The 14,852-nt window shown below is 30.6% G+C and overlaps 3 protein-coding genes across 4 annotated transcripts; 2 read left to right on the forward strand and 1 right to left on the reverse strand.

The window, feature by feature from the left end:
* Positions 1-205: 205 nt before the first annotated feature.
* On the forward strand, positions 206-5,840 carry LOC123295181 (coiled-coil domain-containing protein 137). Of its 2 annotated transcripts, none has more exons than XM_044876429.1 (6): positions 206-223; positions 2,784-2,890; positions 2,961-3,085; positions 3,245-3,480; positions 3,890-4,207; positions 5,223-5,840. In XM_044876429.1, exons 2-6 carry the CDS (start codon positions 2,814-2,816, stop codon positions 5,460-5,462), a joined length of 996 nt encoding a protein of 331 aa, XP_044732364.1. In that variant the 5' UTR covers positions 206-223; positions 2,784-2,813; the 3' UTR covers positions 5,463-5,840. The 2 variants fall into 2 exon arrangements, with proteins under 2 accessions (XP_044732364.1, XP_044732363.1); XM_044876428.1 differs by lacking the exon at positions 206-223 and adding an exon at positions 2,517-2,698.
* On the reverse strand, positions 1,241-1,625 carry LOC123295182 (oxidoreductase-like domain-containing protein 1). Its single transcript, XM_044876430.1, has one exon. The coding sequence runs from the start codon at positions 1,563-1,565 to the stop codon at positions 1,245-1,247; it is 321 nt and encodes a 106-aa protein (XP_044732365.1). The 5' UTR covers positions 1,566-1,625; the 3' UTR covers positions 1,241-1,244.
* Positions 5,841-11,810: 5,970 nt separating the features above from the next.
* LOC123295522 lies at positions 11,811-13,267 on the forward strand. Its single transcript, XM_044876901.1, has 3 exons — positions 11,811-11,981; positions 12,296-12,360; positions 12,879-13,267. The coding sequence occupies exons 1-3, from the start codon at positions 11,902-11,904 to the stop codon at positions 13,091-13,093; spliced, it is 360 nt and encodes a 119-aa protein (XP_044732836.1). The 5' UTR covers positions 11,811-11,901; the 3' UTR covers positions 13,094-13,267.
* Positions 13,268-14,852: the final 1,585 nt, after the last annotated feature.

Here is a 14,852-nt window from a genome sequence, read left to right on the forward strand (position 1 = left end):
GTAGGTAGCTTTATATACATGTTTTTTTCTCGACGCCAGATGTCAGAAATAGGAAAAAAACATGGCCGCGCCCTTATGAACAAGAAATATCGTTACCCCTTAACTGTCAACTAAAATAAATATTTTTATTATATTTTATGGATATCTAAAGTATTCTTAATACTAAGAACAAATAAATTTTTAGTTCTCTGGTTGCACCGTTCTTTAGCAAGAATGTGAAGACGTAAGGAAATAAATGTTTTCAAAACTTTCTCGCGTATTTTGTGGCATTCAGGAAAGGGAATGTTTAACAGCATTCCTGAATAATTCTTGTTTAAAGCTCATTAACATTCTGCAGATGCAATAATGATTTTCCATAGCTAGTGAAAACTTTTTCATAAGTTGATATACTGCCTCATTAGGATGCTTTAAGTGGCCGCGATTTATTACATCTGTACTGCCAACTGTCAAAGCTTGCATTTGATAAAGGTATTGGAGAATTAATTACTCTTTCACATACTTCGGAATCAGAGGACGGTGTTTCATCCAAACAATGAAGCTCTTTAATTTTTTTAACAAAGAAATTCGAATATATTATTGTTATTTTTATATATATTCGAATAATAAAATAAATAAATTAAAAAATATATTTATTATTATGGGGGCCGGTTAGTATGGAAGTACTTTAATTGACAGTCAGTTAGTATGGCGGGCGCCCTCTTGGCAGCGCAACCGCATGATTGATTAAAATACCTGGTCTTTTCAGATTTTCTGAGGATTATGTGAATGAACGTAATCACAGGGTTAATCAAAAAGTCAACACAACCCGCAGACCCGTGCTAAGCTCAGAGCGCCCCCTAAACTTTGAAAAGGAGCCTAGTTTCCCCACTGGTCATGGCCATCCCGTGGATCATTGAATGAAAAGGGGAATACTATTAATTTTTACTAAAAAAACTTAAATAATATTCTGGTCACGCTAATTATCTACTTCTCCTCTTAATGTGAGACTCACGCTTAACCCACGATATCCTTTTCGAGCAAATATATATATCAGACATCCCTAAAACCACATAAATTATGTTGTAGGGATCATGAAACGTATTTATAAAACATGCCTCCTCGTTGATCTTTGATAAAAAATACAAATATACAGTACATAAGTCGATATTTTACCGGGAAATAAGCGAGTGTCTTTAAAAATGAATTAGGTTCTCGGGTTTCAAACTAGAAAATAATTAAACATTTGAGTAAATACGACTAAAAATTTATTTGCATATACATTTCAGTTCGGTTAATAAAAACATTCTAAGATTTGGATCAGTAATTTTCTCCATAATTTGTTTTTGAGCTTCATCACCCCCATCTTGGAAATGTTTTGTTAGCTCTTCAGCGTACGCAATCCATACACAATTTGCACATCCTGACATACAGCATGTTGTAGGTTCCTCGGGAAACGCATCATCTGGTTTTTTTGTCACTTCTAATACTTCATCTTTATTGTTCGTCGAACAGACTTTAAATATTGTGCTATTCAAAATTGGTAATTTCCGATATTTAAATGAGATGTTACTGGTAATTTTATTCATTCTCTTTTCAAGTCATATTGTATATTATTTTTCTTCAATCTGACACCTTATTTTGACTTTGAATTTTGGCCACGTTCCAATATTCCTTACCAACTATATCGAATTTCGAATATGTGAAACTTAAATAATTTGTTAAGGTAATAGTGTATTCCACTATTTTTGAAAAAGTACTTCAAAATGTTGATTTTGCTAATAAAAAGCCTCCAAAAATTTATTTCGGAAAAATACACACGCTTTCTTGCCAAAAACTTAAATTTTTTAAACCTTTTTTAAACTGTCAAAAACGCGGGCATCCAATTTGATGACGTGATATGGGTATCACTATAAGAAATAACACAAATAAGTTTGACATATATATTCATAGACATCTGATTATAATAAATATAAATACTTATTATCTATGTATATATTATACCCAGCTGTCTACACTGAACTAACTGATGGTCTATGACTCATGCCGCTATGACATCACAGCAGGGCTTACCCGCGTTTTAGGTCACGTGATATACAGTTTAAAAATTACGATTTTTAATTTAAATATTTAAAAGAAAAAAGTGCTTTTATGACTCGAAATCAGAATATTTAAGATATTATTACATAAATTTTTACTTTTTTCAAATTTCATGATTTATTTTTGACTAACGATAATACCCTATCGATGGTAAATGTAGTGCTGCTTTTTTCGAAAAAGGAGGTCTTCCAAATCTAATAGTTTTCGGTTTCTGTCAGATAATTAATGGTCATGCTTCATATGCTCGAGGGTTAAAATAAATTGTTAATTATAAAAAAAGCTAAAAAGTTCTTAAATTTAGATTCTCGTGATCTTGGATGGTCAATGAATCAAAATTTACCATTTTAAGAAAGTTTCATAATTAAATACCGATGAAACTATAGATAGACCACCTACTTTAAAAAATTTATGGAATTTTTGATTAATAATACAAAAAATTGAAAACAAAGTACGCAACGACCGAGTGGACTAGACCTCGTCTAAGCGCCTTTTTCTCTGCTACCCTATTCACTCGAGTTTTACGTCATTAATACAAACGTTACGTTCTTGGCACAAACTTTTTAGAAAATTTTCAAACGTATGATTGAGAAATGTCAAATACACGTGGTTTTATTAATTTGAGGTTAGATTTATGTAATTTTCCCATAATTCTGTAAATGGTTAATTTTTTTATTTGAAAATTTTCTATGACCACAAATTCATTGTAGAAGATAAATTTAATTAAGTTTTTGATAAAAATGGGACGAAAAATTCCTGGTAAGAAGCACAGAGGAATTAAAGATCCAAATGTACAACAAGAAAATCGATTAAAAAAGTTAGTGAATGAAATGTTTTTTTAAAATTTAGCTAGCCAAAAAATCTTTATTTTTTCGTTATTTTTATAGAATCATAACAAAAATTGATGCACCACCCAAGGATCCGGATGAACAACATGTCCCAAAAAGTCTTCAACGGGTTATGGATTTAACAAAAAAAGTTAAAGATGGAACTATATCATTAAAACGTAAAAGTATGTATTCAAATTTTATTGGACCAATATTGTAGCAAAACGATAAATTCAGCGACTAAAACCTCGAAAATATAACATAAATCCTCCAAAATTACTTCTTATATTAATTATAAAGATAATGAATTCGGTCTATAAATTTACTTTTTTTTTTTAAAAAAGGGAAACGTAAAAAGAAAGATGGTTCTAACACAGAAAATGTACAAATTATGAAACGTAATGAACAATATAGTAAAGGAAAACCAGAAAAACCGATACCGGTATTCAAACAAAAACCTGGTGAAAATGATCGAGTATTTTTAAATCGTGTAAATAATATTGTACAAAGTGTTCTAGTAGAAAATGAATTCGAACAAAAATATGGTGTTGATGTGCATAGAAATCCAATTACTGGACAGGTTTGTTTAATGTCTTTTTATCGTATCTTATATATTTAAACCAGCAATTCTTGTCGATCGATTTGGCCAGGTTTCATTTTTTTTAAATGTTGCTTTATATCTATGTTTACAAGGAAAACTGAAACCTTGACTGCAAAATATGACTCTTTCTGACATCAATTGGTAACGAAATTAAGTACATTACATTATTATTAAACTGGTATTTGTGTGGAGACATTTTAATTGGTTCTTATAATCTTAAATTTGCGCCTATATAACTCAAAAAATACCGAGTAAAGTTCGGTCATCCAGGAACTACTTCTATTATAGTCCTATCAAATTCTATGAAAGGACTCCGCAATATTAGATTGGAAAATGACTTTCTGTGAAACTTTTTAAAAGTCTTATCACCATAATATTGATTTTATAGGTTGAAGGAATAACAAAAAAGGAAAAAGATGAAATTGATGAATTAGTAAAAAAAGCTAAAAAAGATGCTGTAACCACCGCAGATGGTAAAGTGAAGAAAAAGAAGAAAATTAAAAAAAAAGACGGCGAAGTACGTTTAACGAAAGCACAAAAGCGTAAAATAAAATTGGTGGAACGGAAACGTAAAAAACAGGAATTATCAAATAGTGGTGCCGATGAATTTAGCAAATATAAAGATGAAGTTAAATTTGGTGAAATTGCTCATGAGCCACCAACATTAAAACATCCAAAATTAAAAATCAATATTAATATTCCAAGGGTAAGTTTATAGTCCAGATATCCAAGCTTCCCTGTAACGGCAGTCATACGTCGTCAAACAATTAAACATAAACAGATGATAATGGTTGCGGTCTTATTGATCTATAATCAATTTTTTCTTAAGGCTGTTGTCCGAAAGTTCTAAATTTGTATATACTTATTAAGTATATTATATTACCATTACCACCAATTACCATTAAAATTTGAAATCAATTGATCGCCTCTAACTCGAGATAAACTTAATTAAATATCGATATGATAATGCAAAGTTAATCAATTTTATGGTTGAACAGAAACGACTTTAGTTAGAGTATTGGTGGTTGAAGAGAGATATCTATATTAACGCAGCACTTGGTACATACTATTTAGTATGACAAATAACTGCGTAGTACATTTTAGAGTTAACACTCTCACCGTTGACCGTCATAATTTCGTCGATTTTATTATTTTGGTGCGGAGTCCTAATTTTAAGGGAAAAGCCCTAGCTGTACTCTGTACTCTGCTTGTCCCTTCGCTGTGGGACATATCTAGTATCTAGTCAATTTTATTCTAGGGAAGTATTTATTTTTAATGTACGCATCATGCCCTTTTATTTGATATCATACTTGGGTATTCGATTGTTCATTCCCACTTTCACGCCCCACTTTCTATCCCCCGAATGTTAAAAATATATAAAAACAATTCTTTGTAGCTGGTTGTATATCGTGTCAAAATTTGAGCTTAATCGATGCAGGACTTTTTAAGTTTTTAAAGCACACGTCTTTCAACCCCTTACATGCCTATGTCTTTTCTCAGGGTCTAGGCTATCTGTACCTAATTTCATTTAAATCGATTCAGTAGATTAGGCGTGATTGCGTAACATACAAACAGACAGAGTTTTCTTACAAAAGTAAGAATTTTGTGGGAAGTATGACGAAAAAAAATTGGTATATCAAGATGTTAGGTCCGACTGTTGTTCCCCTGAATACCGTAGTCAGTAATTGGTTGTCACAACTTAAGAAAATTATTTTGTTTAGATTGGAAATAAAGACTTAATATTAAAATCAATGTTAAAAGATAATAAGGAAAACGATAAGAAAAAGGAGAAGAAAACCAACATACTTAAAGAAAAATCTTCATCGAAAACTATCATAGACAAAAAAGGAAAACGGAAAGATTTACCAGTTGGTACACGGCGTCAACTTGAACAGTATCGTGATGAAGCTGTTAAAGCCTATAAATTATTAAAACAACAGCAACTTCAGCAACCATCATAAGTGCTATATCGCTAGATGTTTTGATCGAAGAAAGAAAGTAAGGTTATAGCTTTTATTGACCATTTTGGATCATTTTGTTCACATCAAAAATTAAACAAGTTTTGTAATATCAAAAAGATTATTATTTTTTTTTTACGAAATTTTGAGTTCGGTGGAAGTCATTATTTGTTTATTTTGCATTTCGCGCAAAATCTCTCTGCCATCATTTTGATTCTAAACAGGCCAACCTTTTGATATGACCTTACACAAATATCTTTCTCACTGTTAATTACGTCTAGGAGCCTTGAATCAAAAAGCTGTTTGAGCAATCAAATTTACAGAATGGCTTATACGAATCACGAAATGCATTTTTTATAAAATAAAGGAGTTTTTTTGAAACTGTTGCTTTTCATTATTTGTTAACCGTTACCCATCAGATTCGCTGGACAATTTCAATTTTATAAACAAATACCATCAAAATTTGTTCGCGGGTAAAATTGAAACATTTACAACTTCTCGATTAATATTCGTAAAATTGAAACTTTTATAATAATTTCGATAAACTATAATAATAATAAGACGCGTAAATAAGAATATAAGATAATAATAAGAGGAACCGCAAATGGGTCCCTAGCACCAAGGGGTTCTCTGGGTCCTCCTTGAGAACAACCTGTCACCCAAAGGCGAGACGTCTACGGATAGGAGATGCTATTTTAAGCAGATGAAGCAACAAGAAAGCCCACAGCTTCTCCGCCGAGATTTCTATTAAGATTGATGGCTCCAAGGTTTCAGACTGCGGTACAACCGCTAGGTATTATTTCGCGAGAAGGCTTAAGCAGTGACTTCTTCCTCCAAATAAGTTAGGTATACGTTAGCTAATATTCTGTTACGCTACTAGGTGTTCCTGCTGCGTTCTTCCTTGCTCAGCTTCTTCAGATCCTGATACCCTACTTTCATTTAAATTTTCTAGAGTTATAGTATGATCCAGAATTTCTTTTAGATAGCTTCGTTGGTAAAAGAATCGCGTTACAATGTAAGAATACATGTTCTGCATCCTCCACCTGGCCTTTATACTTCAGACATTCCGAGGATTGCGCTATTTTATACTTGTGAAGGTAAGCTCCAAAGCATCCATGCCCGGTGAGAAACTGCGGCAAGTAATAGTCGACGTCACCATGTTCTTCAGCCAATATTTCAAGGGGAAGCATTTCTGCAATAACACATGCAGCGGCCTAGGATACGGCGTCCTGAAAATTTTAAGTGCACTCAATTTATAGAATGATGCGAGTTTCCTTCGGAATGCATTTGTCTTTAGTGTATCAGCCCAGATAGCGATTTCATAAGTGAGTACAGATATTATCGCTGACGCTAGAAACTTCTTTCTCATCTATGTCGGACCTCCGACTTTAGTGTGCCTATGTGTCTGTCTGTGGCATCTTAGCTCCTAAACGAATTTAACTTTCAACTTTTTTAGCGAAGATTCTTAACTATGTTTCAGTAAAATAGGTTCAGTTTGGAGAGAGCTTTAAGGAAAAAACCTTTGTCGAGGGTTTTTTAAAGTCTGTAAATTCCACTTGTAATTTTAAATAAAACATAATATCGATACGATTGATTAAAAATACTTTAATTCAATTAATAAAAACATTTTTAGATTGGGATCAGTAATTTTTTCCATAACTATTTTTTTTGCATCTTCTTTTGAAATATCTTTCGATTTAAAATATTTTAATAATTCTTCTGCATACGTAATATATATACAATTCGAACATCCTCCGCCACAACATTGATGAGTTGGAGGTTCTGGTAAATCACCATAATCTGGTGAGTTCTGTTGACGGCCGTGTAATAGTTCCGATGGTAAATTGTCTTTAGTATTCTTACATAATGACAGAGCAATAATTTTTAATTTTTTATTATTTTTTATTAAATTTCTGTGTGTAATAAATTTTAACGGTCCATTACTGAAAATTTTGTCCATTTTTTTTTGTGTTTATGACAAAACATTTTAAATTTTCTAAGAAAAAAAACGCTATAAACAAGAGTGAATGAATGTAGTCCACGGGTCAACACTTTTTTTGTTGAATGAAACAAACTTTCTCTCTACGACTTTTTTCTAATAGTCCAAGATCCCAGGGCCCCCAGACGTTACTTATTTTTTCAAAAGTAATCAACATGGTATAAATCAGGTATGTACACACTGTGAGTGTGTATATAGCTGCTAGCTTAGGTCGACCGCCAATTCAAGCCTACGAAGCTCTAACCATTCATAAATATAGCCCTCACTTTTCTTAAAGTCTCAGGGCTGATTTTTACATATATTTTAGATGATATTGTTAAAAATTAATAATAATTATCGTCAGGCACTTTCCGTCGGCGCATACCTTGTACAGACCCTTCGGTGCTCGTCGCAGAAAGAAAGTTTGGTAGTCTCGCCATAAGAAAGTCACGCAAGAAGTTTCTAGTATGTATTAATCATTCAACAAAGAGGATGCTGTCCCGTGGACTTAATGTATTTAGGCATGGAACAAGATCCTATAGTTTCTATAGAAACAATGGTAAGATAATTTATGTCATAGTCTAGAGCCATAGTCATAGTATTTGACAATAATTTCAAAACGATTGAACCAAGTTTTTTCCCAAGATTTTTGATTTAACTATAACCATATTATTCGTTATGAATTTCAAGATAGTGAAACAGCGTAAAATATCCTCCAAAACTACTGGGTAATAATGCAAAAACAATTAATTGCATTAAAATTGGAAAATTATGTATTTTTATACCATGTATATGAAATATATCAAGGTATACTAAGTTTAGTCCCAAGTTTTTAACGCTTAAAAATATTGATGCTACAAACAAAATTTTGATAAGAAGATAATCAAGCTGAAATTTTTATAGCGTGTTCAGGATATAAAAAGTGAGGTCAAGTTCGTAAATGAGCAACATAGGTCAATTGGGTCTTGGGTCCGTAGGACCCATCTTGTAATAAATATTCGTAAACGTCACTGTTTACCCGTGAGAGCTCATATTAGGCGTAAATATGTATTATATGGGAATATCAGTTATGTGTGTGTGACATGCATGTATGCCTGGCTATCTTCCTTTACTTCTATGACGTAAAAAAACAAACGACACTGTCTATACATGGTATTTCAACAACTAACTCAGTCAATTGTTTGCTTTCACAAGTGCTTAATTCGAAATGTAATGTTACATTTTCATGGGAAATCCACACTAAGATTAATGAATATATAGGAAAATCAATTTATCTAAATGCCATTGGATTTTTTCTAACATTTGTGAAAATTTGTGTGTGAATTTGTTTTTTTTTTTTAATTTTTTTGCATCATTAGGAAATATAAATGATATTATTTAATTGCATTCATTTAATTATTATATGCGTAAATTTTCATTTCAAGATCATGACCTTAATGAACTCATATTATTTTTCAACAAATGGCGTACCAGAATGTTTATATTTAAAAAAATATTATGGCTCCATACGATCATTTTTTAGTGATAAGAAATAATATATTCAAATCTATGGGATGTTTATTATAAAATGAATTTTCAATATTAGAAAACTTATACTGGGGCTAATTTAAAATAACTTTTCGGGAATTATAATCTGGATGCCCATTAACATACGATGTCAGTAATAAATAGACGTTTAGAAATCTTGGTACTTTTTTATTCGAACATTAATTAGGGGCGAAGCGGAGCTTACAATTTTCTTAATATTTTAAGAGCTTACATTTCGTGAATTATTCATCTGGGAAGAAAAATTATTTGAAAATTTTTATTGCATATTTAAATACACTAGGAAAAAACCGCAGAAAATGACTATTGTGTATATTTTTTGATTCAACATTTCCTTTGAGGTATATTTTATTTCCCACTAATAAGACCACAAACTTAATAAAAGTAAACACACATTTTTTTTTTAAATTTTTTTTTCCTTATTAAATCTAGGGCCAGGTTTTGTATTTGACAGTAATTTCAGAACGGGTACAAATTTTTTAGATTTTTTTTAAGGTCGTGTCTATAACAAGTTTTTTCTGTTTGAAAATTTCCCTAGAAAGATTTCGCTATATTATATTTTTTATCACGGTTTTTTATGCCTTTTAACATTTGTACAAATTGAGGTAGAGGATTAAAAATCGGTATATATAACGGATGGCAAAGAAGCAGTTGTCCACTGGAGCAATTGTCGAAGTTTAGCAACACAATGGGCCCCGAAATGCATTTATGAAGACTAAAAAAAAGGGGGGGGAATTGCATAAAAGGGCAAAGATAGATTAAAGATAGTCAAGATCGAAAGTAGAGTTGAAAAGACCCCAGGACAAAACGAAATTTGTGGATCCATCTTATACTAACTTGTAGAAACAGTCATGATATGATACTCATAAAAAATGTTTATATTCTTAATAAATGTATCTGGTACTTTAAAAAAAAAATTGGGCTTCCTGAAAAAGAAGTTTCCGCTTATGATAAATTAAAAACTCACCAACAGCCTCCTAAATTTACAAACATTCCGAAAATACTGTCAAATTAATGTCCTCAGATCTGTATTAAAAATTTTTTTTCAACAAACTACGTAGAATTTGCATCTCAATAATAAATATTATCGCATTTAAAACAAAAGTTTCAGACATATCTTATTTTGTTCAACATGCGGAATTCCCAAATTTGCATCATTTATTAATAATATACTGTTTTGATCCTAAAATAAGATCTTTGACCTTTTCAATCCACATATGATTTATAAATTGCGATTTGTTTCAATATACGAAGTAAGAACAAAGACGTAATCTAATTTTAGATAAATTAAGAGGGATATAAACAAGCTAAATTTTGAATAAAAAAAGGGAAAATTCATTGCCCGAATCCGCTTATTACTTATTACACTGATATCAGTTAAATATGGTGAATAACCAAGAGGAAATTATTGAATAAAAATTGGGAATTTTTATTTTTTACAAAATAATTTTTACTTTTGGACTCCGTAGGTTAAAATCAAGCGATCCTAGACTTTATCCGATTTCTTTACCTAGTTAGTAATTTTGTAGTTTTGGTCTAAAATATATAGCCATCAAAATACAATTGATAATTGAAAATTTTAATCAAAATGCCCAAGAAGCTGAAATATTATATTTTCAACTCCTTCAAAATTATGGAATTTACAGAATCTTGGAATGATTCAATTAAAAAATTATTTTTCCTGTGTGGTTTTTTTTTTAACTTTTAGATTGGATCTTACAGAGTGTTACAGAACATATGGTTTTAAGACGTAAATGTATGCAAGTATATGTAACTATGTTTGTTCCGGTGAAATCTTGCAACTCAATTTTGAAGCAGATATCTTAAACCGATTGAACTGAATTTATGTATATACAAAACCGATTGAACACGTTTAGTTTGGATGACAATGCATTTTTATGATAAGCATGACCTAATTTGCCCATCGCTTCCACCATATTTAATATACATACCTTTTTTAATTTTAAATAAAAAATACTTTTTTAAAGGTCAATGCTTTGATTGTACTGGTAGCACACTAGTTAAAAATTTTCACAAAAGACATCCGCTGTGTTACCTTCATGATTAAAGGATATAAAAGAAGAAAAATTTGGGGGTAAGCTGAACGTTTCTTTTTTTTTTATCGAGATATTTAATTTCGAAATTTGAGTTAATTGTTGAAATATCATATACAGACAGTCTTAACGTACATAATCCTTTGCTTCTTACGTCATGTAAGTAAAAAAATATAGACACTCTTAGATAGTCACAGTCGTGTATATAATATAACACGACTGTGGTGTCACAAAAATAACTGATTTTGCTTAATAACATAATTTGCGCCCTTACGGATAAACAGTGATGTTTACGAAAAAATGTTTCAAACTAAAGTTGTTAATTTTTTTAAAAATAACATTTCTTATTAAACTTTTGCTCTATCTCTAACGGTTTACTAGAACCAATTGACCTATGTTGATCGCAAAGACATATAAGAATCATCATTTACGAACTTAACCTCACTTTTTACGTACTAATTAGGTGATTTTATGAACACCTATTTTGTTCGTAGCATCAATATTTTTAAGCGTTACAAACAATTGGGACTAAACTTAATATACCTTGATATATTTCATACATTCATGGTATAAAAATGCATATATCTCAAAAGGACTAAAAAATTTAATATATTCATCAAGAAAATTAATAACGATTGATTATCGTGGAATATTCTGTATAATGATAAAACTACGTGGTCCATCCATACCTATACTTGACTCATTCTTTTCTTTCTATTAAAGACGATAAGAATTAATGTGGAACTATATAAAAGCATCATCGCGGTTAAAATTGTATCATTCAAAATAAAATCGCATTACAACTAACTATCCAAACAATTTATTTATTTCTTATTAAATTAAAAAAACAAAAAAGTTTACTAAAATGAAGTTAATTTTGTGTTTATTACCGTTATTATGTTTAGTTTTATATTTTAACAGTGTCGAAGCAGGTGTTTCAATACCGTAAGTTTAAATTTATAACTAATTTTAATACTTTTTATAAATTAAGTGCAATTTTGCAATAATTCAAGGTCAAATTTTTACGAACTATATAGAGCAATGTTCAAATAACAAATATTATAAAATTGGAAAACTGCCAAACATTATAATATAATTTGAATTGATTATTCAAATTATTTCGTTTTTTTAAAGAAAACATTTTTTTTTTAATTTCCTTATTATTTAAAAAAAAATCTTTCCTGATTTCCAGTTATATAATATTTACTTTCATGTATTGTAAGTTGCATAATATCTAAGTCATTTTTTTTTTATTTCAGAGATTTCGAAAGAGTGAGAGAAGTACGCTCAACGGATGAAGATCCTGACATAACTGATGATGATGGTATGAGTCTATGAGAATAAAATTCACTTAATTTAATTTTGACTGCCATGACTAAAAATTTCATGAATTCAATTGATAACTTGCGAGTTGCAACTCGCCAAATCGCAAACTCGACTACCAGATGCCAATACTTGTATTTACAAATTTTTAAGGCCAATAAAAATATTCAAATTCAAATTAGATAAATCCCACCAACTGACGATAATTTGTACTATTTAAACAGGAAGTGGACCGCTTTTTCAGTAGATCCAATTTAGACCACCTGATTGCTTACCATTTATCAATAGTATTTTGGCATAAACACATACTTTGTGCCAAGGTAATTTAGGTCCAGGGGAGGGCGATAAAAATTATTAATTAAAATAATATTTGCGCCTTTAAGGCTTCATATGGCGGACACGCTCGCAAGGTCCTTGGGGGCTTTATCCATATGTAGTCAATATGTTAATTTCACAAATAATATTTCTACCAATTTGATTAGAATGTCAAAATTAATTTGTAATAATTTTTTTTTTAAGATGAAAAAGATAGTGAAAAAGATGAAGGAGAACCAGCTTCAGAAGACGGAGAAGATGATGGCGGTGATTTTGTTCAAGAACCTCAAGGCACCAAAGTATTATTAAAATTGAATGAAAAAGCAACAAATTTATTTTCAAACAAGAGTGATGCAGAAATTAACGCAATACAAAAGAAACTAGCCGAACTTAAATACGGTGCTGGACATAATCGTTAAATCAATTAATTTAGTTTGAGATAAACAACTTTTTAGTAAATCGTTTGACAGATTTTTGTTCCAAATCTTTCCCAAACAACACGGGAAAGGTTTGTTTATTAAAATAAGCGAAATTATGATAAAATTATCAATGATTACGATTATCTTTCATTACCAAGATACGTATTTTTATATTTTATATTTATTAAAAAAATTGTAAAATTAAATAAATTTTTTTTATAAACAACAAATTGTCGAGATTTTTCTAACATCCTTTTTAGTTATCCATCGATTTCAAGATTGATCATTAACTCCTGTATACGGAATTTAGATTACTATAATTTATTAGTTTTGGCGTTTACAATTATGATGGCTTACTTGATGGAACGACCACCAAAGAGCGAAAAATCTATGGATTTCCATATTTCGTAACGAGATGTTCATATGAGACCGAACTCCGTGTAAAAAAATGACTATCATAAATAAAATGTCATAGTGTTCCTTATGCACCGAGATAGTAAACCGCGACTTTAAAGATATAATCATGGAAACTACACAAGGAGACCGAAATCTATTTAACCAAATGGCTGCCACATATAAGATGTCAGTAGTGTTTCTTTTGTCAGTAGTGTTTCTTTTGCATCGGGATAGTAAAGCAAGTGTAGGGCGCAAGTTTGATTTTAAAAATTTGACACATTTTGTAGTATTTCGTTCGTATTTATTTCGTGCAATGCACTTCGGGTCAAAAGGAAAATTAACGACGCTAGTGATACAAATAACTTTTTCCATTTCATTGCCAAATTTTGTCAATTCTCCCGCTTTAGTTCGGCCTCCTTGTGTAAGTCTCCGTAAATATGTAGTTCGTAAATTTATAAACTACAAAATAAAATTGGTTACCTGCTTACCCCACTCCTATTTATTATACTATATTCATTTCGATGCAAAAGAAAACCAGCGACGCTAGTGGTATAAAAGTAACTATAATTTCTTCGATTACGTTATCAAAATTTGTCAATTCTCCGTCTGGAATTCGGGCTCTATTAACTGCTCAGATGATGAAAATAACTTTCCATAAATGGCTTTGTATTATAACAAAGATGTGTAGCTGATACCGATTTTCCACTAAACAAAAAAAAAAAAAAAAAAAAAAAAAAACAAAAACGCAAACTCAAATAACGACTTTTCGTAAACTTTTTGAAGATTGTAGTGTTTTGCGATAGCTAGATAATAATAATAATTAAATATGGGTTCTTTAAATTATTATTTTGGGTTTGTTTCAGTTTCATGCTTACGAAGGGACGAACACAAATTCGTATATGCAGACATCAAAGGAAACACAAATTCATTTAGGAAAGAATCTTCTTTTAAACGTGAACGAAAATAACTTCTGAAAAGAAAAGTCTAAAACTATTATCCACAGATGTACTTAAACTTGATAGTTGAATTTCTGAAAAAGAATTCCTTTCGGTATGAAATTGTTTATGTTAATATCTTATTAATTAAACATAAACAAACTCATACCGGAAAGAATTGTTCTTACAATCATCACCTGAAAACAATCATAAATTCCTTCATTACAAACCGTTTCCATCATCAAAGAAATAAAATAATTATCTTTCTCATTATAGTGGGGGGGGGGGGGGGTAAATCTACACTATTTTGATAATCAATTAGGAAAATTTTGGGGAAAGGCTAAGTTTTTAAAAATAGATTTCATTCGTTGTAAAATACAGAGAAAAGTTTTCCAGTTCCTGAACGTTCCGCACCCGGTTTTAGGACA

The sequence above is a fragment of the Chrysoperla carnea genome, chromosome 3 (assembly GCF_905475395.1).
Source record: "Chrysoperla carnea chromosome 3, inChrCarn1.1, whole genome shotgun sequence".
Classification (NCBI taxonomy): Eukaryota; Metazoa; Arthropoda; class Insecta; order Neuroptera; family Chrysopidae; genus Chrysoperla; species Chrysoperla carnea.